Source organism: Oncorhynchus gorbuscha, linkage group LG26 (genome assembly GCF_021184085.1).
Source record: "Oncorhynchus gorbuscha isolate QuinsamMale2020 ecotype Even-year linkage group LG26, OgorEven_v1.0, whole genome shotgun sequence".
Classification (NCBI taxonomy): Eukaryota; Metazoa; Chordata; class Actinopteri; order Salmoniformes; family Salmonidae; genus Oncorhynchus; species Oncorhynchus gorbuscha.
In genome coordinates this window covers 19,619,746-19,643,133 of record NC_060198.1, presented here as the reverse complement: position 1 = coordinate 19,643,133, position 23,388 = coordinate 19,619,746, and the positions used below count along the sequence as shown (strand labels likewise).

The 23,388-nt window shown below is 42.3% G+C and overlaps 1 protein-coding gene across 4 annotated transcripts in view; it reads right to left on the bottom strand.

Moving 5' to 3' along the window:
- si:ch211-126j24.1 (phosphofurin acidic cluster sorting protein 2) overlaps positions 1 to 23,388 on the bottom strand; it is a 103,266-nt gene that overhangs the window by 22,115 nt on the left and 57,763 nt on the right. For all 4 annotated transcript variants that reach the window (XM_046331794.1, XM_046331796.1, XM_046331795.1 and 1 more), the window contains exons 3-14: positions 22,340 to 22,429; positions 21,898 to 22,023; positions 19,597 to 19,759; positions 17,999 to 18,090; positions 17,561 to 17,644; positions 15,499 to 15,558; positions 11,464 to 11,615; positions 10,892 to 10,985; positions 8,895 to 8,984; positions 6,846 to 6,991; positions 4,343 to 4,475; positions 4,127 to 4,231 (exon numbers count right to left, since the gene is read on the bottom strand). In XM_046331794.1, the coding sequence (XP_046187750.1) occupies positions 4,127 to 4,231; positions 4,343 to 4,475; positions 6,846 to 6,991; positions 8,895 to 8,984; positions 10,892 to 10,985; positions 11,464 to 11,615; positions 15,499 to 15,558; positions 17,561 to 17,644; positions 17,999 to 18,090; positions 19,597 to 19,759; positions 21,898 to 22,023; positions 22,340 to 22,429 (1,335 nt within the window). The remainder of the gene's footprint in view (positions 1 to 4,126; positions 4,232 to 4,342; positions 4,476 to 6,845; positions 6,992 to 8,894; positions 8,985 to 10,891; positions 10,986 to 11,463; positions 11,616 to 15,498; positions 15,559 to 17,560; positions 17,645 to 17,998; positions 18,091 to 19,596; positions 19,760 to 21,897; positions 22,024 to 22,339; positions 22,430 to 23,388) is intronic.

The window sequence follows — 23,388 nt, the reverse complement described above, 5'->3', positions numbered from 1 at the left end:
AGGGAGGGAATGAGAGACAGAGGTCAGATAGAGAACGGGGTTGAAAGGGGTTTCAAGACAGAGGTGAGACGGGGCTTGGGATCAGAAGCCGACACAGTCTGTGTTTGAGAGCGCACATGCTTCAGGGTTGCATTATGTTTACATAAGAAATGGATTCCCCCTGATTGCTAAGCCTTTCTCCAGCTCGGCTTAGAGATATGAAGGTCAAAAAATACCTGATCTTGTATATGTTCCAAAAGCGAGTATGTTTGTTGATGCAAATGCTACTGATTGAGTAGCATAAAACACTATATCTACAGTTGAAGTCGGAAGTTTACATAAACAAGTTTTAATGACTCCCACTTAAGTGTATCAACAACTCCACAATTTATTGATAACAAACTATAGTTTTGGCAAGTCGGTCAGGATATCTGCTTTGTGTATGACAAGTAATTTTTCCAACAATTGTTTACAGACCGATTATTTCACTTATAATTCACTGTATCACAATTCCAGTGGGTCAGAAGTTCACATAAAATAAGTGGACTGTGCCTTTAAAAAGCTTGGAAAATTCCAGAAAATTAAGTCTTGGCTTTAGAAGCTTCTGATAGGCTAATTGACAACATTTGAGTCAATTGGAGGTGTACCTGTGGATGTATTTCAAGGCCTACCTTCAAACTCAGTGCCTCTTTGCTTGACATCATGGGAAAATAAAAAGAAATAAGCCAAGAAGTCAGAAAAAAAATTGTAGACCTCTACAATTCTGGTTCATCCTTGGGAGCAATTTCCAAACGCCTGAAGGTACCACGTTCATCTGTACAAACAATTGTACGCAAGTATAAACACCATGGGACCACGAAGACGTCATACTGCTCAGGAAGAGACGAGTTCTGTCTCCTAGAGATGAACGTCCTTTGGTGCGAAAAGAGCAAATCAATCCCAGAACAACAGCAAAGGACTTGGTGAAGATGCTGGAAGTTTAAAAAAGTATCAAAATCCACAGTAAAACAAGTCCTATATCGACATAACCTGAAAGGCCGCTCAGCAAGGAATAAGCCACTGTTCCAAAACTGCCATAAAAAAGCCAGGCTACGGTTTGCAACTGCACATGGGGACAAAGATCGTACTTTTTGGAGAAATGTCCCCTGGTCGATGAAACAAAAATAGAACGGTTTGGCCATAATGACCATGGTTAATAGAAAATGACCCAGGAACAGATATAGCCCTTGCTTCACTCCAGACCTGACTGCACTTGACCAGCACAAAAACATCCTGTGGCGTACTGCATTAGCATCGAATAGCCCCCATGATATGCAACTTTTCAGGGAAGTTAGGAACCAATATACACAGGCAGTTAGGAAAGCTAAGGCTAGCTTTTTCAAACAGAAATTCGCATCCTGTAGCACAAACTCAAAAACGTTCTGGGACACTAAAGTCCATGGAGAATAAGAGCACCTCCTCCCAGCTGCACTGAGGCTAGGAAACATTGTCAGAATTTCAATAAGCATTCAATAAGCATTTTTCTACGGCTGGCCATGCTTTCCACCTGGCTACCCCTACCCGGGTCAACTGCCCTACACCCTCCACAGAAACTCGCCCAAGCCTCCGCTGTTCATGGGTGCACCTCAGCCACGCTCAAGGTCCTAAACAATGTCATAACCGCCATCAATAAGAGACACTACTGTGCAGACGTATTCATCGACCTGGCCAAGGCTTTCGACTCTGTCAATCACCACATTCTTATCGGCAAACTCAACAGCCTTGGTTTCTCAAATGACTGCCTCACCTGGTTCACCAACTACTTCTCTGATAGAGTTCAGTGTGTCAAATCGGAGGGCCTGTTGTCCGTACCTCTGGCAGTCTCTATGGGGTGCCACAGGGTTCAATTCTTGGGCAGACTCTCTTCTCCCATATACATCAATGATGTCGCACTTGCTGCTGGTGAGTCTCGGATCCACCTCTACAAAGATAACACCATTCTGGCCCTTCTTTGGACACTGTGTTAATTCATCTCCAGACAAGCTTCAATGCCATACTATAACTCTCCTTTCGTGGCCTCCAACTGCTCTTAAATGCAAGTGAAACTAAATGCATGCTCTTCAACCGATTGCTGCCTCCACCTGCCCGATCGCTGCCTCAATGCCCTTGCTGATGGAAGGAGGTTTTCACTCAAAATCTCATGATACATGGAAGAAGTTACAGGTCTGTGAGAGCCAGAAATCTTGCTTGTTTGTAGGTGACCAAATACTTATTTTCCACCAATTTGCAAATAAATTCATTAAAAATCCTACAATGTGATTTTCTGGATTTTCTCTCTCATTTTGTCTGTTATAGTTGAAGTGGTACCTATGATGAAAATTACAGGCCTCTCATCTTTTTAAGTGGGAGAACTTGCACAATTGGTGGCGGACTAAATAATTTTTTGCCACACTGTATATCTCACTGGTCACCCCAAAGCCAATTCCTCTTTTGGCCGCCTTTCCTTCCAGTTCTCTGCTGCCAATGACTGGAACGTACTGCAAAAATCACTGAAGTTGGAGACTCATTTCTCCCTCGCTAGCTTAAAGCACCAGCTGTCAGAGCATCTCAGAGATCACTGCACCTGTACATAGCCCAGCTGTAAATAGCCCATCCAACTACCTCATCCCAATACTCTATTCATCTTCTGCACATGTATCACTTCAGTGTTTAATTGGTATATTGTAATTACTTCGCCACCATAGCCTATTTATTGCCTTACCTCCCTTATCTTACCTCATTTGCACACACTGTATTTAGACTTTTTGTTTTATCCCCTTATTCACTCCAATTTTCATGGTATCCAATTGTTATTAGCTATTGTCTTGTCTCATCGCTACAACTCCTGCACGAATTCAGGAGAGGCGAAGGTCGAGAGCCATGCGTCCTCCGAAACACAAGTCGCACTGCTTTTTAACACAGCGCATATCCAACCCGGAAGCCAGCTGCACCAATGTGTCAGAGGAAACAGAGCCTGGGCTGGAACCCAGAGTCTCTGGTGGCACAGCTAGCACTGCGATGTAGTGCCTTAGACCACTGCGCCACCCGGGAGGCTATATATAGACTTTTTCGACTGTATGTTTGTTTATTCCATGTGTAACTCTGTGTCGTTGTATGTGTCGAACTGCTTTGCTTTATCTTGGCCAGGTCGCAGTTGTAAATGAGAACGTGTTCTCAACTAGCCTACCTGGTTAATTAAAGGTGAAATAAATCAATAAAAATGGTTATGCTTGGAGGAAAAAGGGGGAGGCTTGAAAGCTGAAGAACACCATCCCAACCGTGAAGCACAGGGGTGGCAACATCATGCTGCTTTGCTGCAGGAGGAACTGGTGCACTTCACAAAATAGATGGCATCACGATGTATGAAAATTGTGTTGATATATTGAAACAACATCAAGACATCAGTCAGGAAGATAAAGCTTGGTCGCAATTGGTCTTCCAAATGGACAATGACCCCAAGCATACTTCCAAAGTTGTGACAAAGAACAACAAAGGCAAGGTATTGGAGCAGCCATCACAAAGCCCTGACCTCAATCCCATAGAAAAAGCGTGTGCGAGCAAGGAGTCCTACAAACCTGACTCAGTTACACCAGCTCTGTCATGAGGAATGGGCCAAAACTCACCCAACTTATTGTGGGACACTTGTGGAAGGCTGACCCAAGTTAAACAATGTAAAGGCAATGCTACCAAATACTAATAGAGTGTATGTAAACCTCTGACCCACTGGGAATGTGATGAAAGAAATAAAAGCTGAAATAAATCATTCTCTACTATTATTCTGACATTTCACATTCTTAAAATAAAGTGGTGATCCTAACTGACCTAAGACTGGACATTTTTACCAGGATAAAATGCCAGGAATTGTGAAAAACAGAGTTTAAATGTACTTTAAATGTACTTAAATGTACTTAAATGTACTTGGCTAAGATGTATGTAAACTTCAGACCTCAACTGTTTTTGGTAAGAGGGTAATTTCATAGTCTTTATACAATACTGTAATGACGATTTTGTTTTAAAAAAAAGCGGATACCGACTGTTTTGAATGATATTATATGACCAGATAGATAGTACCCTTGTTTTTACCACTTAATTAGTCACACTGACCAACACAAACACAAAAGTAGTCTACCTGGCCCTGCCAGTCTGTGGTGTTGATGAGGATGATGCTCTCGGGGAGCTGCTCGTCGGAGATAAGGATCTGGTTTAGCTGGTCATACACTGACTTCCTGGGGACCTGGCGGAGGAAGAGGCAGAAGTAAAAGAGATGGTCTATCTGTATACACATATGTAGATCTTGTACACACACACTAGCTTACTTTACTATTGTGCACACACTCACACACACCTGGACAGCGATCCTGGATTCCGGGGATGTCTCGCTGTCGATGCTGCTGGTCCTGTCACTCTGGGCCTTGGAGTTCTGTCGGTCCTTCATGGATGTGCTCCTAGGACGCCTCTGCAGCTTGTTCTCTGTTTTACTGTGGACCACAAACAGGCACGGACCCAATGAAGCACTGAGCCAGGTTGATCCACTGCTGAGAAATCTTAATAAAAAAAATGTTATTCACCAATACTAAATACTAAGTAGTAGATATGCCTACAGCAGAATTCCTCAGACAATCCTGGCCATCTAATCCTTCTCTTTGACTCTCCCCAGCAAAACCTTTTCAAGCTTTTGTTCTGGAAGCATTTTATGAGCACAAAATGGCTGCCACACATTATCTACAGTGGGGCCAAAAAGTATTTAGTCAGCCACAAATTGTGCAAGGTCTCCCACTTAAAAAGATGAAAGAGGCCTGTAATTTTCATCATAGGTACCCTTCAACTATGACAGACAAAATGAGAAAAGAAATCCAGAAAATCACATTGTAGGATTTTGAATGAATTTATTTGCAAATTATAGTGGAAAATTAGTATTTGGTCAATGACAAAAGTTTATCTCAATACTTTGTTATATATCCTTTGTTGGCAATGACAGAGGTCAAACGTTTTCTGTAAGTCTTCACAAGGTTTTCACACACTGTTGCTGGTATTTTCGCCCATTCCTCCATGCAGATCTCCTCTAGAGTAGTGATGTTTTGGGGCTGTTGCTGGGCAACACGGACTTTCAACTCTCTCCAAAGATTTTCTATGGGGTTGAGATCTGGAGACTGGCTAGGCCACTCCAGGACCTTGAAATGCTTCTTACGAAGCCACTCCTTTGTTGCCCGGGCGGTGTGTTTGGGATCATTGTCATGCTGAAAGACCCAGCCACGTTTCATCTTCAATGCCCTTGCTGATGGAAGGAGGTTTTTCACTCAAAATCTCACGATACATGGCCCCATTCATTCTTTCCTTTACACGGATCAGTCGTCCTGGTCCCTTTGCAGAAAAACAGCCCCAAAGCATGATGTTTCCACCCCCAGTTTCCACAAAGTAGGTATGGTATTCTTTGGATGCAACTCAGCATTCTTTGTCCTCCAAACACGACGAGTTGAGTTTTTACCAAAAAGTTATATTTTTGGTTTCATCTGACCATATGACATTCTCCCAATCTTCTTCTGGATCATCCAAATTCTCTCTAGCAAACTTCAGACGGGCCTGGCCATGTACTGGCTTAAGCAGGGGGACACGTCTGGCACTGCAGGATTTGAGTCCCTGGCGGCGTAGTGTGTTACTGATGGTAGGCTTTTTTACTTTGGTCCCAGCTCTCTGCAGGTCATTCACTAGGTACCCCCGTGTGGTTCTGGGATTTTAGCTCACCGTTCTTGTGATCATTTTGACCCCACGGGGTGAGATCTTGCGTGGAGACCCAGATCGAGGGAGATTATCAGTGGTCTTGTATGTCTTCCATTTCCTAATAATTGCTCCCACGGTTGATTTCTTGAAACCAAGCTGCTTACCTATTGCAGATGCAGGCTTCCCAGCCTGCTACAATTCTGTTTCTGGTGTCCTTTGACAGCTCTTTGGTCTTGGCCATAGTGGAATTTGGAGTGTGACTGTTTGAGGTTGTGGACAGGTGTCTTTTATACTGATAACAAGTTCAAACAGGTGCCATTAATACAGGTAACGAGTGGAGGACAGAGGAGCCTCTTAAAGAAGGTCTGTGAGAGCCAGAAATCTTGCTTGTTTGTAGGTGACCAAATACTTATTTTCCACCATAATTTGCAAATAAATTCATTAAAAATCCTACAATTCTTTTTCTCATTTTGTCTGTCATAGTTGAAGTGTACCTATGATGAAAATTACAGGCTTCTCTCATATTTTTAAGTGGGTGAACTTGCACAATTGGTGGCTGACTAAATACTTTTTTGCCCCACTGTATGTGGTTGTTACAAGCCAGCTACACATTGAAGTATCCTTGCACAATGGAGAAATGTCGGTGGAAGTTGTGCTAGGGGACGTCATTCTGCTGATTAGTTTGTTTATAGATAGGTGTAGCAGGGGAAATCACTGTATTGCGCTGAACAACCAAGACACCAGGTGCTCAGTCAGAGAGGTAGACCTTATCTCACCCGCCCCCTCCTCTCTCTCATCCCATCAATTTTATTTTGGGCATGTGTCATATCCAACTCACGGCCTGGAGAGCTACTGGGTTTGCAGGCTTTGTTCCAGCCCAGCACTGCGACACTGGTTTCAAATAAGTAACTAGTCACGATCAATATGGATTACAGTTAGTGGTATCAGGTGTTTTAGTGCTGGGTTGGAATAAAGTGAGCACACACATCCTTGTTTAGTTATAGTGTAAGGGTTAATAAGCGGTACTGTGTGTGAGACTGTGTGCGTGTGACTGTTTTTGTGTGTGTGTGCATGAATGCATAAATGTCATACATGCATGCAAGTGAGTGGTTGTGCTTGAGGGCGGCTACCTCGGCGACATGAGTGTCTGGGACTCGGTCTTGCAGAGTTTGGCCACTGGGCCGGGCAGTTTGTCCGTGCTCAGGTCCCAGCTGATGGGAGTGGGGTTAGCCTCCCCTGACCCTGTGCCAGCCCTAGTCTCCTCATCCTCCGCGTCCTGTACATAATGGGAGAAATATAGTTCAAAATATATTTTCAATATATAGGGATGTACAGTACATAATAGGGTATTTCACTCATTCATTGGATTTCCATCCGCTGCACCGTGCTCCCGCTGGTTCATTTCTCTCCCTAGAGATTAATTAACACTTTACTTAACAATCCTTTTCCAGTTGGTATTGTCAGTGGGAATTCACTGACACCAGAGACACAAGTCACGAAGGTTCACCCTGTGAGAGTTGAGAACACCTGTTTTACAGGTGAACTCAATTATCTGCATCCCACCCTATTTCATTTATAGTGCACTACTTTTGACCAGATCCCCATGGGCCCTGAATTAGTACACTACATTGGGAATATGGTGCCATTTGGAATGCAGCCATTGAGATCATTGTTTTCTCAATTGGATCATGCCCAAGAGGTAGCATCCGCAACCAATACGTAAGATGATGAAATGCGCACAGTACCTAGAAAACAGCTATTTCTGTGCAGGGAACCCATTGTCGATGCATTTCAATGTGCTGTCATGGTGACCGTGACAACATCACATAACGCCTGGCAGATGTCCGCAAACACATTCACATGAAGCCCAGTGTGTGCATGTAAGTATCATGCATTTGGCCACTGAACATCCCGTCCTTGGGCCCCAAACACAAGCCCCCTCAGAATCCGTTCCTCCCTCTCCCAAGAAATGCGTCGTCAGGTGCTCCTCGTTGCCGGGGTTCCCGGGGTTAACAAGTGCAGAGGAGGCAAAGGAGCACGAGAGGCAACGGTGAAGAATAACAAAACACTATGTAAAGCACTGCTCTTCTCACGGACCAATACGCACGCTGATGCCCTCTCTACAGCCAGCTGGACCTGGGCCTCAAGAGTGGTGTCGGTGTGTTTATACATAATGTGTGTGTGTACTGCACATATTGTGTGTGTGTGTTTGTATTTACATTTTTTTATTTTACCTTTATTTAACTAGGCAAGTCAGTTAAGAACAAATTCTTATTTTCAATGACCTATGTGGCCTAGGAACAGTGGGTTAACTGCCTGTTCAGGGGCAGAACGACAGATTTGTACCTTGTCAGCTCGGGGGTTTGAACTTGCAACCTTCCGGTTACTAGTCCAACACTCTAACCACTAGGCTACCCTGCCGCCCCGGCACGCCCCATGAGCGCGCTCATGTGTGTATACACAATGTATGTCTGTGTGTGTGTGCGTGCGTGCATGTATGCTTGTGTGTAATAATGGAGGTCTTTGTGGTAACAGTGTAAATGTACTCTTGTTTGCATCAAAAATGGTCGAGTGGAAAAATAAACAGATGGGAGCTGATTTATGATCATGGACAAAATAGCAGCGCAGAGAGAGAGAGAGAGAGAGAGAGAAGAGAGAAACAAAATGTTTAAGAACCCGGGATTTATTTCCACCATGTCTACCGTATTTCGTTCCGTTTACATTTTAGGAATGTTTACTGACAATTGAGGTTCCATTATGCCTGTCTTGAGTTTTTTGGGTTGATGGAAACAAGGTTAGTGAGAAAGAGAGAGAAGGGGTAAAAAAAGACAGGTAGAGAGAACGATAGACATCAAATGAGAGAACATGAGTGAGTTGAGGCAAGGAGACAGGCAAAAACAGAGACAGAGTGGAAAGAAAGAGAGGTACTAGAGACAGAGAGACCGGCCCAGCCATTGATGGAGAACAGAAAAGGACACAAAGCAAGAGAGAAAGAGCACTTAGGAAGAGCACAAAATATGTTACGCCTAGAGGGATCCTCCAGAGGTTGCCCGGTGTAGAATAAAGTTGTCCTTAGACACAGATCTTGGGTCAGTTTTCCCCCACTTATGGTTAAGGTCAGAATTGGGGGAAGGGAAGCTGATCCTAGAGCTGTACCTTGGGGCAGCTTGCCCACTCACCCCTGCAGGAGACTCCAATCTGGCGCTGTCGTCTGTATACTTGGTCCCTATTTGGACTTTGGCCCTGTCCGGGGACAGCAGCTCTCCACCCTAAAAGGAGCAGAACACAGGACGCAGTTACCAAAACCGTCTGCTAGGGGACACCCTTGAGCATATCCTAATTCCATGTAAGAAATCACATGAACTCTATTCAGTTTGTTTTCATATGCGCCTGCTGCCAGCGAAATAGGTGATTACTAACCCTTAGGTGGCTGGCTACCCCTATCTACTTTCGTCATGACACAAGCTACATCAGATTTTCAGGAACACACTGCATTCATGACATTTATATCTGCAACATTCCAGAAGTTTGCTCACTTAAAGGTGTAATCCTTAATGGTGAACCTGTCACGCTCCTTTTGTGATATTACAACAAGGAAGTTACTGCACACAACAAACACTGTTTTCTTCCCTATGACATCACTGCATGTGGGACAGAACAGCAGAATATTTACCAGGCTCCTCACCGCTTCGTCAACGAAGCAAAAACTATAACAACGGCGGTGGGGCGGACAGTGAAACTGTTACCCCTACTGTGGATTCCATCTTCAACGTGCGCCAGGGTCCAACTCTGAAATGCCTTTACCGATACTTTCATAGCTGGTGTCTACATATTTAATGAGACGATCAATGTTCTATTTTGTGGCCATGTTTGATTTGCTTGAATTAACGACAATTGCTCCTCAGTACAAATAATTTCTGCAGGCCTTAGGACACCGTGCACGCAGAATCGATCGGGCCTTACTCAATATCTAACCCCCACACTAAGAAATCACCCACACAGTTAAAGTGTCTGGTGCAGCAGTACACGGTACTACCATACATACAATTCAGAGAATATCCAAGAATGGACATCTAAAATTCTTGGCATATGGATGCCACACATAATTGGCTATTTAAAGGGTATAGCTACAAATTTATTAAATCTTAATTGCCTGGCATACGGATGCCAAAAATAATTAACTATTTATAGGGAGAGTTCACCCAAGCTACAAATGTACCTAATCTGAAATGCCTGGTATATATATACAGATGCCACTAATCATAACTATTTAAAGGGATAGTTCATCCTTTGAAATCCCTGGGGCTTCATTTATCAATCATGTGTAGCCACAAATCTGTGTGTAAACGATGCGTGCGATCATTTCCACACAAAATGTGAGATTTATCACAATGAACATTTGCTTGAGAGTGTGTATATGTATGTACAGCCATGACCATGCGTATGCACAGTGATAAGTGGTGGAATAAGGGAACTGCTTGTCAAGCTTAGAATTGGAAAAATACACTGAGTGTACAAAACATTTAAAAAAGCATGCCATTCTGGTGCACATTAAAGTGCTATCCACCCCCGTGTTTTTGGTACGGCGTTGTATATTACATACTGGCATTAAAGGGATGATTTTGCTCATATATGGTTAATTAGGGGTGTTTCGAAATGCAAATAGCCAAGGTCGTGCACAAGCACTGAGGCTCAGAACATTTGGTATTTATCAACAGTTACCGCCTATCGGTGTGTGTATGACGCTTGTAGAATTGCTTGATAAAATACTTTTATTTTTCTTAATTGTTTCTATCAATGTTGATAAATGATTGCCCTGGCATATATACGGATGTCACAAATCACTACTATTTAAAGGGATAATTCATCCAAGCTACAAATGTTCCTCATCTTATTGATAGCTAAATAAAGAGGAAACCTGGAGATCTAAATAGATAATGGATCTGGATAGTCAGCAACCTACCCATGTTTGCATAGCTTTAGAGCATTTGAGCATTGTTGGGTCAAATAAAAATATGGGCGCGGTAGGACCTATGTTAGCATTAGCATGCCAATCCAAATTATATTAAAAAGCTAGTTCAGCAGAGACAAAAAAAAAAACTGTGTGTGTGTGTGTGTGTGTGTTAGTGTGTGTGGCAGGGCTTGTTGTGGCCTTATGCTGTGTGTGTGTACTTACGATGCTGGCCAGGTCCCTGGGCTGGCTCTTCTGACTGTGTAGACTCCCAATCTCAGTCTGGGAGCTCGAATGGGACATTCCCTCAAAGAAGGGCCTGGGTGACAACCACATAAAAAAACATATTTGAAACTTTCACAAAAAAATACATACTTGAAAGACAATAACTGTGCTGAGGTGGGTGGGTAGTAGTGACACTAACTTGTGGACCCATTTAGGTAATGTTTTCATATTAGTCATTCAGCTGCAATTGTTTCTAACGTTTCTCTCCTGCAGCGACTTTCTTTTCTCTCTCGTTGATTTCATGTACAGTAACAATGCACAAATAAACTCCCCTTAACACTGAGGGAAATATGCGTGGTCTTCACTTTGACTAGAGTGTTAGCATTATATGGGACCCTCTGAGTTTAGCTGTACTCACAACATTTGTGCGGTCATATTTGAGTGTAGGTGTACTGGCGACATGATATGGGGCCCTATTTGAGTTTGGGTTTAGCTGTCTGTATTTGGGACATTTTGTGTGGACTTACTTCAGTTAAGGTATACAATACTGCTAACATTTAGCAGAACCTTACTTGAGTTTGGGTTTGGGCGTGCTGAGGACACTCTCGTTGTCCTCCATCTCAGGGCCACTGTCACTCTGGTTGTAAACCTCCAGACTATCATAGAGCAGGTCCAGATCCTCCTCCACCTCCTGGGTTTGGTCCACTGGGTCCGAGTCCAGAACCTGGCAACAACAAATGGACAGTGAAATAACCAGTCAGTTAATCTATCAGTCAATCAAGCAATCAATCAAATCAGTCACTCTCTCTCCATCCATCAACCAATCAAATCACTTCCAAAGAGCAGGTAATAGCACACTGGCAAGGAATAACTCCTCTGGCTGATGGAGTTGAAAGTTCAGAGTAGCATTGGTAACTCAGAAAATAGTTGTATACATACACCACCAGCTTATTAAATACACCACCCTGCTCACAAAAATGGTTCGCTCCTACAGACAGTGAGTCATGTGACCATGGCTTGCTATATAAAGCAGGCAGACAGGCATCCAGTTACTGTTTGATTGAACGTTAGAACGGGCAAAACAAGTGATCTAAGCGACTTTGAGCGTGGTATGATCTTCGGTGCCAGGCGTGCCGGTTCCAGTAACTCAGAAACGGCCGGCCTCCTTGGCTTTTCACACATGACAGTGTCTAGGGTTTACCGAAAATGAGACAAACAAATAGCATCCAGTTAGCGGTAGTCCTGTGGGCGAAAACAGCTCTTTGATGAGAGAGGTCGAAGGAGACCCATCCTGCCTAGTGTCAACGGTACAGGCTGGTGGCATGGTGTAATGGAGTGGGGAATGTTTTCCTAGCACACGTTAGGTCCCTTGAAACCAATTGAGCAACGTTCAACCTCTATACCTTGTAGCATCCATGCCACAAAGAATTCAGGATATTCTGGAGAAACGGGGGTCCGACCCAGTACTAGATAATAAACTGGCCACTGAGTTTATATTTCTGGAGCCATACTGCTATTGTAACAACATCATGAATACATTTTCTCTACAATAGACATTTGTTTTCTTTGGAAACATGACAGGTCTCAAAGGAGGAAATTGGGATTTTTCCATATTGTTGACAAACAGCTGCTGTTATTTGGAAAACTGTAGTTAGACTTATGAAGCTATGCATACAAACACAGATAATGTTCTTTCAACTAGGAGAGTATTTATATTATTTGTCAATTAGTTCTGAAATGACTTGGAGCACGTAACAAAATTGATTTATTTTAGAGACACAAAAGATTTTAATTAATTTCCACGGGCCATACATTACCCGACTTGGTTGTCTCTGGGCCTTTTATGAATCATTAATGACCGAGATGAGACCAATTAAAAATATCGAAACATCAATTAAAAACTCACCGCTAAGCGATAATAAATCAGCGTTCTGCTGTATATCTTGACATTTTTTGTTCTTGCAGGACAATATTTGATTTCCCCTCATATTCTCACTAGTTGAATATCTACATTTATTTTGACTTAAATAGTTTGTGATTGGCTTTTACAAACTATCCCAATGTCTGGATTGGTGCGGTAATAAACTAGTGCTGCAAATCAAGGGTTCCCACACCTCTGCTACTCTCATCAATTCCAATGAGTCATTTATGAGTATGTAATTATGATTCAATATATTGGCAGGTGCTGAAGCACAACTTTGGGTTAGGGAAGATGAACAATGTGAAGCTCCGGCTGTCATGGACAATACATTTTCAACCGTTTTCAATAATTTATTTCGTCCGACGGCAGGATGCATGACAAAGCTGTGACCGGGGTCAACCAATTGGTCCCTAGAATGTCCTGTCAGTAATATAAATGTGTTGATCTAATACTGCACATAATGAACCCAGCCAGCCCTGTACACATTGAATCATGGGGTGTCCCCCAAATGGCACTCTATTCCCTACATGGTGAAAAATGGGCCCTGATCAAAGTAGTGCACTATATATGGAATAAGGTGCAATTTAGGACAGTTTTCTTTCCTATTTAGGTCACTTCCTGTTTGAAGGAGATGTAATATTGTTAAGGACTAAAGGACAGTGGCGCTCTCAGGACGAGACTGGTAGACAGCGAGTGAGGTTATGTTAGAGACTACAGTGGTATTTGGTATTTTATTAGGATACCCATTAGCTGTTGCAAAAGTAGCAGCTACTCTTCCTGGAGTCCACACAAAACATGAAACATAATACAGAATGACATAATACAGAACATCAATAGACAAGAACAGCTCAAGGACAGACCTACATACATTTAAAAAAAAGGCACACATAGCCTACATATCAATGCATACACAATAACTATCTAGGTCAAATAGGGGAGAGGCGTTTATTTGAGCAATATGAGATGGAAGTTCCATGCAATAAGGGCTCTATATGATACTGTACACTTTCTTGAATTTGTTCTGGATTTGGGGACTGTAAAAAGACCCATGGTGGCATGTCTGGTGGGGTAAGTGTGTGTGTTAGAGCTGTGTGTAAGTTGACTATGCAAACAATTTGGGATTTTCAAAACATTAATGTTTCGGATAAAAAGAAGAAGTGATGCATTCAGTCTCTCCTCAACTCTTAGCCAAGAGAGACTGGCATGCATAGTATTTATATCTGATTACAATTAAGAGCCAAATGTGCTGCTCTGTTCTGGGCCAGTTGCAGCTTAACTAGGTCTTTCCTTGCAGCACTGAACCACACGACTGGACAATAATCAATATTAGACAAAACTAGCGCCTGCAGAACTTATTTTTGGAGTGTGGTGTCAAAAAAGCAGAGCATCTCTTTATTACGGCTAGACCTCTCCCCATCTTTACAACCATTGTAAACTGTCATGGTAAAACATACAGATTCAATCTAAGGTAACGCCAAGTAATTTAGTCTCAAATTGTTCAACAGCCACACCATTCATTACCAGTTTATTACTGGCCACCCATTCCAAAACAGACTGCAACTCTTTGTTAAGGGTTTCAGTGACTTCATAAGCTGTGGTTGCTGATGCGTATATGGTTGAATCATCAGCATACATGGACACACATGCTTTGTTTAATGCCAGTGGCAGGTCATTGGTAAAATAGAAAAGAGTAGAGGGCCTAGAGAGCTGCCCTGCGGTACACCACACTTTACATGTTTGACATTAGAGAAGCTTCCATTAAAAAAAACCCTATGAGTTCTATTTGATCGAGAGCTCTGAATCCACATTATGGCAGAGGTTGAAAAGCCATAGCACATACGTTTTTTCAACAACAGGTTATGGTCAGTAATATCAAAGGCTGCACTGAAATCTAACAATACAGCTCCCACAATCTTCTTATTATCAATTTCTTTTCAACCAATCATCAGTCATTTGTGTCAGTGCAGTACATGTTGAGTGTTCTTCTTTATATGCAAACTGAAAGTATTTTGTTAATTTGTTTAGAGAAATAGCATTGTATTTGGTCAAACACAGTTTCCAACAGTTTGCTAAGAGCTGGCAGCAAGCTTATAAGTCTGCTGTTAGAACCAGTAAAGAAAGCTTTACCCCTCTTGGGTAACGGAATTACTTTGGCTTCCCTGCAGGCCTGAGGACAAAGACTTTCCTCTAGGCTCAGATTAAAAATATGATAGATAGGAGTGGCTATAGAGTCAGCTACCATCCTCAGTAGCCTTCCATCTAAGTTGTCAATGCCAGGAGCTTTGTCATTATTGATCAGTGGGCCTAGCTAGCGCACCTAAATCAATTAAATGGATCTGTAAACAGAAAGGGTCAAAGTCAATAACCTCCATATATTTGGGACGTCATTAACAGATCTAATGGTATATACGTTTTGAAAAAAAGAGGCTACCTAGAACCAAGGGTTCTTCAGCTGTCCCAGCACTGTAGTAGAAGCGTTTTTGGTTGGTATAACTTTTTCACAAAATGATTCTTTGAGGGTTCTTTGTTGGGTGAAAGTTCTACCTGAAAACAAGAAATGGTTCTCCAACAGGGACAATCGAAGACCACTTTATGAACCTTGTAGTATTCTACAAGCACTGACAGATGAATCCATTGCAGCTTGTTATTACTATAAAACAGAACAGTTGAAACATGCAATACTAACCTCATCCGTCACTTTGAATCTCTTCAACAGGGCCACAAACTTCTGTTTGAAATTGGGTTGCTGTAAAGGAGATTGAGAGAGAGGGAGAAATAGAGTGAGGAAGAGAAAGAAAGAGTTTGATGTCAACAAGACTACACAAAGAACTACATTTTTTATTAGGATCCCCATTAGCGGACGCCATGACGTAAGCTAATCTTTCAGAGACATCAGTGTAACCAGCAAAGCTGTTGAGAGCGCAATAAATCACAGTAAAGTTAACACAATATACCTTGTGTCTAGTCTTCACGGCCAAATGTTATTACGCTCCGGTGTGGAGTATCCCTTAGGTAAAGAGCTAGGATAAGCTTCCCTTCCTCCAATCCTAACAATATTAATTCATTGGGAAAATGCAAAACAGAACTAAAATCAATGTCTAGGGACAATTTCACCCTACTCCTATTAATATTCTTATCTGAAGAGTGACAGCATCTCAAGTGGACTTGGCTACACCATTAAAAGTCAGTTAATGTTCACATGGCTTAGTGGCTTCGACCTCTGTGACTTAAGTGACCATGGGGTGTTGCATGATTCACCAAATGCACATTAGGTCATTGGAGAGAGCCAGACGTGTCATTATTAACAACACCAAGGATTATCGCTTGAAGCAAATACCCGGGCCTAGGGTAAAGGATTTGATAGTGTGCGTTATTTGTGATTTATGTTTGTGTGTGTGTGTTACCAGCTCCCATGTGCGAGTCTCAGTTTGTGCGTGTTGGTGCCTGCTTAATTTGTATCCCTAGTTGGTGTTTTAGTCTGCGTCATCTACACAGGGTTTTGGTCTAAAAGTGGATGTTGAACTCATTCCAGGACAACTCTCCTGTCACTACTGCTTAGCAAAGGATTTAGGATTTAGCAGACTGGAGACATCTTCTGTGCCATCCCAGAAAAGAACAAGACTGAGGAGCAGACCTAACACAGACACACCTTAAAGAGATTACAGCCGGCTCTTGTTGACTGCACCCATTTGCACTGGCTTGGAACTTTCTAGACAGCACACACACTAAACCTGAGCACACAGTTATTAGGAGCAAGGAATTGGGACTGAAAAACTCGATTGCATTTAAATGTAGTTTGTACTTACAGTGCCTTCAGAAAGTATTCATACCCCTTGACATTTCCACATTTTGTTGTGCTACAAATTGGGATTCAAATTAAATTAATGGTACTTTTTTATGATCTATACAAAATATTTGGTAATATCAAATATACATTTTTTTAAAGATGAATGAAAAATAAAACTCAATTATATATTGATTACATAAGTTTTCAACCTCCCCGGTAAACACTTGTTACAATCACCTTTGGCAGTGATTACAGCTGTGAGTGTTTCTGGGTAATTCTCTAAGAGCTTTGTACACATGGATTGTACAACATTTGCCTATTAATATTTTTTAAACACTTCAAGCTCTGTCAAGATGGTTGTTGATCATTGCTAGGCAGTCATTTTCAAGTCTTGCCATAGATTTTCAAGCCGATTTAAGTCAAAACCAGGCCACTCAGGAACCTTCAATGTCGTATTGGTAATTCCAGTGTATATTTGGCCTTGAGTTTTAGGTTGTCCTGCTGAAAGGTGAATTTGTCTCCCAGTGTCTGATGGAAAGCAGACTGAAGCAGGTTTCCTCTAAGATTTTGCCTGTGCTTCGCTTTATTCCGTTTCTGCTCGTGGGCTACCCCTGCCAATAGAACTCTACTCCGTTGTGCTCCGGCTCTGCCTACAACAAAATCACAGACTCAATCTTGCAAAGTTAGATTTGTTTTGGTTTGTTGCATTGAAAAGGGGCTAATATAATGTTGATTCAATCGCAGAAAAAGCTTTCTTCTATATAGCGCAAACTTATGGGGCGAACTCAGTGAAGTTCAAATCTCTTAAGTCTCTGCGCAGAATGGCATTTCTTCTGAGTGGCAGGCCTGGAGGAGAAGCGTGGCCACTCAAGGCTCTATGCTGGGGCTATTCCCATTCTAGCACTAAAATAAACTAACAAGCTAGGTTTGATGTGTATTTGGGAGGCTCCCCCATCCTTACCCTTGTCATGGATGTTGTACGAATCATTTTCCTCCGGTTTTTCTTTGGCTTCCTTTGCACATCCTCATCCTCATCGTACAGGTCCTACAAAAGAGAGAGTTTTGTGTCATAGAGAGCAGTGTTTTACAACCCATGGGAATGTACCTTTTTGTTCCAGCCCAGCACTAACCCACCTGATCATCAAGATTAGTGTAATCAGGTATGTTAACGCTGGGCTAGAACAATAAAGTGCAGGTCTGTGAGTTATAGATTGAGAAACACTAAGACAATGACATTTTGGTCTATAACTACAACTAGAACACAGGAAAAATAGTATGCAGGGATTTACTGTATTGGTATACAGTGTGTATTTTGGGTTGTGACTGCAAATATTCATTACAGATCATTCGAACTGGAGATCCATCCCAACGGCAAACTGTAAGATGTACTGTGTCTCACCACTGGTTGAACAGCATCGTCGCTAGCTTCCTGCTCCGAGGAGTAGCTGTCGTCGTCATCCTCTGAGTAGTTGTCCATATCCGGGGAGCGATCTGGGTTGAAAGACAGGAGCATAAGCCTCATGTCAATTCTCCATTCACTCACTGTTAAACTTTGGAGAATTTAGCATGGATTTTAAGGGGCTAGTCCCATTGCTCCACTCGGAGGCTGTGAGCTAAAAAGAGGTCAAGTAAGTTCAAATGCCTCTAATGTCACTCCATACTTCCTCAAGGATGGGAAAATTGAATGAATAAGTGAGTTCAGTAAATTTTTTCAAGAGATTTCATATAGCTTGCCGGCCATCTGGCTAATATTTCATCCTTGACAGATGATTTCATTTTGAGGCGCAGGCTGTCAGTTTCAGAGGGAATTCCTTTACATTAGTGCATCTGACATCTGTATCGTTTACTGGGCATCCATTTTGGCTCTGGGAGCACGAGGATCCTAAGGGAACATCAGGTGCCAGGTTGTAAATGCCTTAAGAATCACTGAGATTAACATCCTCCATTTTCCCTCAGTAACATTAGTCCTAATGTACTTAAGCTGTCATGGTTAGGGCTATAGGCCCCGGTACTAACAGTGGTCTGTGGACACAGGCAATTACACAGGCTACTAGTGGGTCTGTGGACACAGGCAATTACACGGGCTACTAGTGGGTCTGTGGTGGGCTTAACGCACTTCAGTAAATAGACTTTTAAGTATTGAATGTATAGACATCTCTAGAGTGACACAAGGATGACTGAAACATTGAGACATCGAAAGGCAACACAAAATACCTTTCTTTCAAAATCATTTCTTTTTTTTTTAGAAAAGTTAACCTCAGCCATTCTGTGTCATGCCCTTTGTGAAAACGAGTTGTCAATATAGTAACAAATGTCTATTAAAACGTGCAATTGCCTGGGCCTCCTGAGTGGCGCAGCGGTCTAAGGTACTGCATCACAGTGCTAGAGGCGTCACTACAAACCTGGGTTCGACCCAGCGTCATCCGGGTTAGGGGAGGGTTTGGCCGGGGGGGGGGCTTTACTTGGCTCATTTATGCTCTAGCGACTCCTTATGGCGGGCCGGGCGCCTGAATGGTGTTTCCACCGACAAATTTGTGTGGCTGGCTTTCTGGTTAAGCAGGCGGGTGTTAAGAAGCGCGGTTTGGCGTGTCATGTTTCAGAGGACGCATGACTCCCCATCTTTGCCTCCCGAGCCCGTTGAGGAGTTGCAGAGATGAGACAAGATTGAAATTGGGGAGAAAAGTGGGGTGGGGGGGGGATAAATGCAGAAGAAATGGTTTCACTCACACGACTGTCAGGCTAAGTGCAATGTAAATATGCACTTTTTATGCAATTAAAAGCCCTGCGATAGTCCAGGGGGTGTACTTGTACATCAAGCTTACTCATGCTACAAAAACAAGAGATAGCCAGAACGGCCCTTAGGGCAGGAGACTCGGACAAGGATACTTTATGCAATTAAATAACATTATGGCAAAAACAACTGTTTTCGGGGTGAATAGCTTTCGTCAGCATGCGAGCCAAACACTTGATGACAGGCACTGGTTTCAAGGTCCCCACCTAAGGCTTTGGCCTTGGTCCCTGGCTGCCCGCTGCCGTCCTCATGGTCAATGGGCTGACTGGACAGGGAATACACGCTGAGCTCGGCCGCACGCACCGGCACCTCCTTCACGTTGCTATGGAGACCCAGGATCTGGGCTCCATCTGTCGGATGCTGCATCACCTAAACCCAAGTCAGGACAGAGAAGTGTGTGAGCGACATACAATGTGTTCATTGAAACAGAACAATGATTACCTGAGTAAAATACATGAGCTAATGCAGACAGACACACACACACGACAGACACACACACGACAGACACATACACACAAATAAACACAAGCCCATGAAGGCACACACACACATTCATAAATTTGCAAACACACACACCCTAAACTGATGCACACAGTTTTTCTTAGAAACGGGGAAGCTTAATTTTCCTCCCCATGTTTTCTTCCCCATGTCTCACCAAATCGGATTTGTGCCTCTCACCTTGACAGAAACCCCATCACAGCGATGCCTCTACTCCCACCACCCTGCACTTCTCTACGTTCGCTCTAAGCTCTAGGCTGTGTACCAAATCGCATACGGTGCCATTTGAGAAGCAGCCCTGGAGTTTCATTAACCATCAATCACTGGGGCAGGTTGCATCGAAAATGAAAGCCCCAAATGTTCTCCAATCACTGCTTTCATTCAAATCCAAGGCAAAGCCTGACGGCACTTTGTTCACATAGTCACATCTCTCCGGAGTATGACATGTTCTCTGTCATTCTCCCCGACATGATGTATTATTCAGCCGTTTGCGGAGGCGAAATTGTGAAACTAATTGCAAGTTTATTGTAGATGGAGACCTGAGGAAATGTAGCTATGGTAGTCCTGTAATGTGATTGAAGGAATGGGGAAGCATGCCTACATCCGGGGGCATGGTGTAATGTTGGCTGGTGGCTGTTTGGAATAGTTCATGGATATGCATATATGTTACGGCCAGTTAATTAGTTCCTTCTTGCTTTGGCAACTTTGAACTTAGCACAGACCTTGCTAAAAATTGATTCTGAATTGGAACTGGTAGAGCAGCCTGATCTCATAGAATAGACGTAACATAATATAGGTAAATCAAATTAGTATGATATGTAACCATACCACATGCAACACAAGACAGAAGGTTAATTAACGCAACTTGCTACTTACTACTTTTAAGCTACTATGCAACTACTTAGCATGTTAGCTAACCCTTCCCCATGTATTGAACATTCGAAACATACTATACGAATTGCATTTAGTAACATATCAAAAAAAATGCAATGTGTAACATATCATGTGAAATGGATGATGGACATCCACAAAGTAATACATATCACACAAAACATATACTAAATGGAGTGTTTTGGATTTACAAACAGAATAATATGAAATGCTCAGAGACCAGGATAAGTGGAGTTAATATGAAATGCTCTGAGACCAGATTAGGTGGAGTTGTCTATGCCTCCTGCAAACCAATAAAGGTTGGCTATGTGTTGAGGTATGAGTGTGTATTGGGGTATGTGTTGAGGTATTGGCCCTGCCAGAGTGCGAATTACAGCTGTTTTGAGTGCACGCGCCTAAATGAATTACCTTTTAATGTGGCATAAACACAACCAGTCATGATATTTTCATCCGATTGTCAAACAAATCTCTTCAAAAAGTAGGCATGTTCGTTCACTCCAAAAATAATTCCAGCATCAAAACTACATACTTGCGCCATTTTATGAATGGAAATAGACATCTGTTACAAAACACCAAAAAAGTGTGCCTAATGAGATTCTGCGATTGCTGACAAATTGAGCTTTTTTATAGCCTGAAAAGTCGGGACACCTTAAATGCATTGGAATGAAATTGAGCAAATTGAGCTTCTTTGTAGCCTGAAAAGCCGGGACACCTTAAATGCATTGGAATGAAGGCTATTTTTATCAAGGACATATGGCAAACAAATGGAACATTTTTGGAAGTACAAAAGGAAAATCTATGCGAAAAGGAGCCCATCTGAAGCCGAAATTCAGCACTACTGGATGGACAGCGCCGCTACATGGAAATACATGGTTTAAACCATGACAAAGAGGTGGGGGTGTTTGTTTCATAGGAAGATTTTATTTTCATATTTACCACTGTAAAGCATATTTACCACTGCATTTTAAATTAATAGGAGAATGGTTAAATTAGCATTTTTTAGAGATGCCTAAAAGTTTGACTTTTGTTACATTTAGGGGAGCTAACGTCTCATTCAGGGGGGCTGATGCCGTTATGATTTTAAAAAATTGTCACAAATATTAAGCTGTTGTCTTTACCTCTGCCATATTGATGACGCCCACAGCTAAGGTCTTATACCCCAGGATGGTGCGGTTTTTATATCGCTTCCTCCTCTGCAGCATGATCTGCAATCGGTTGGCGTCCCTTTTGAGGAAGTGGGGATACTAGGGGGGACAGAAAAGGGCATTACAGGAGGTTACATCACACCTTACATCATGTCTGTAACCATGACAACTTTTTTCTTCAGACAGTCATTTCTTTGATGCCTTCAGACCCGCCACCTCAGATGGGCTTTGAATGCCAAAATGAGGTGTGGGAAATACACTAGAACTAAAAAGGGGCTATGATGTTTACATAGGCACTACCATTACTTTAGCAAAAAGCGCTGTACATCCGTTGGCTATTGAAAATATGTATTTCAGTCACATAACGGATCACTCTTTGATACTATGATATAATAGTTTTGAAAGCTGTGTTAACCTGGAGTGAGAAGGTCAGCTCAAGGTCAGTCTCCATCAGTCCATCTGGAGGAAGGACATACTCGTTAGACCTCAAGATGCGCTTGGAGCCCTGTGGAGGAAAATATAAAGAGAGGCACAGAGAGAGTTAGGGATGTAACAGTGACTGAAACAAAGACATTTGATGGTAAAACTTTGACTTTGCAATGCTCCTTTCCCTGAGAAACATGTTTAGAAACTCAATTCTAAAACTCACACATCCCTGTGTCAAAGAAGGAGCGTTTGCCAATGATGCCTAGGGCTTAGGGGTTTTTTCTGGACAGGGTCTTGAAGTTGCATGTTACCTCAGTAACCTACTGATCCAGCCAATTTAAAGGAAGACTCAGCAATATGATGTAGATACAGAAAGCAAACAGCATAATGGATCAATTTCTGCAACAACTTAGAGCACTGAAGCACAAGGCATTTCTTTGGTGCCCTCGCTGTCACGCTGTGAACAGTGTGATGCGAACACGTGCACAGATAGTGTGTGTGACTGTGAGAGAGCATCTCGCTCATTTCAATATATCTGGTGCTGCTGTTGGCAACGTAATTTCTTTCCCGAGCATGCTCTATCATCTCACCCCATACCCAATACAAGCTTGCTTTCATCGTGTATCAGTGGCCGTGTCTGAATACCCATACTTGAATCCTAAAAAATTACATTTTATGGTATGTGACATTTCGAAAATCAAGAATACTTTAAATGCCTGGATGTTATACTCATTTTGGTTTTGACAATAGCTGATCAATTAGATATGGGGATGCGCTACCAAAATCAATGAATATATTAAGAACGCCAAGAGTGTGCAAAAGCTGTCATCAGGGCAAAGGATAGCTATTTGAAGAATATAAAATAAAATATATTTTGTTTTGTTTAACATTTTGTTTTGGTTACTACATGATTCCATATGTGTTATTTCATAGTTTTGATGTCTTCACTATTATTCTACAATGTAGAAAATAGTAAAAATATTGAAAAACCCTTGAATGACTGGTGTTCTAAAACTTTGGATATGCGACTTTACGTCT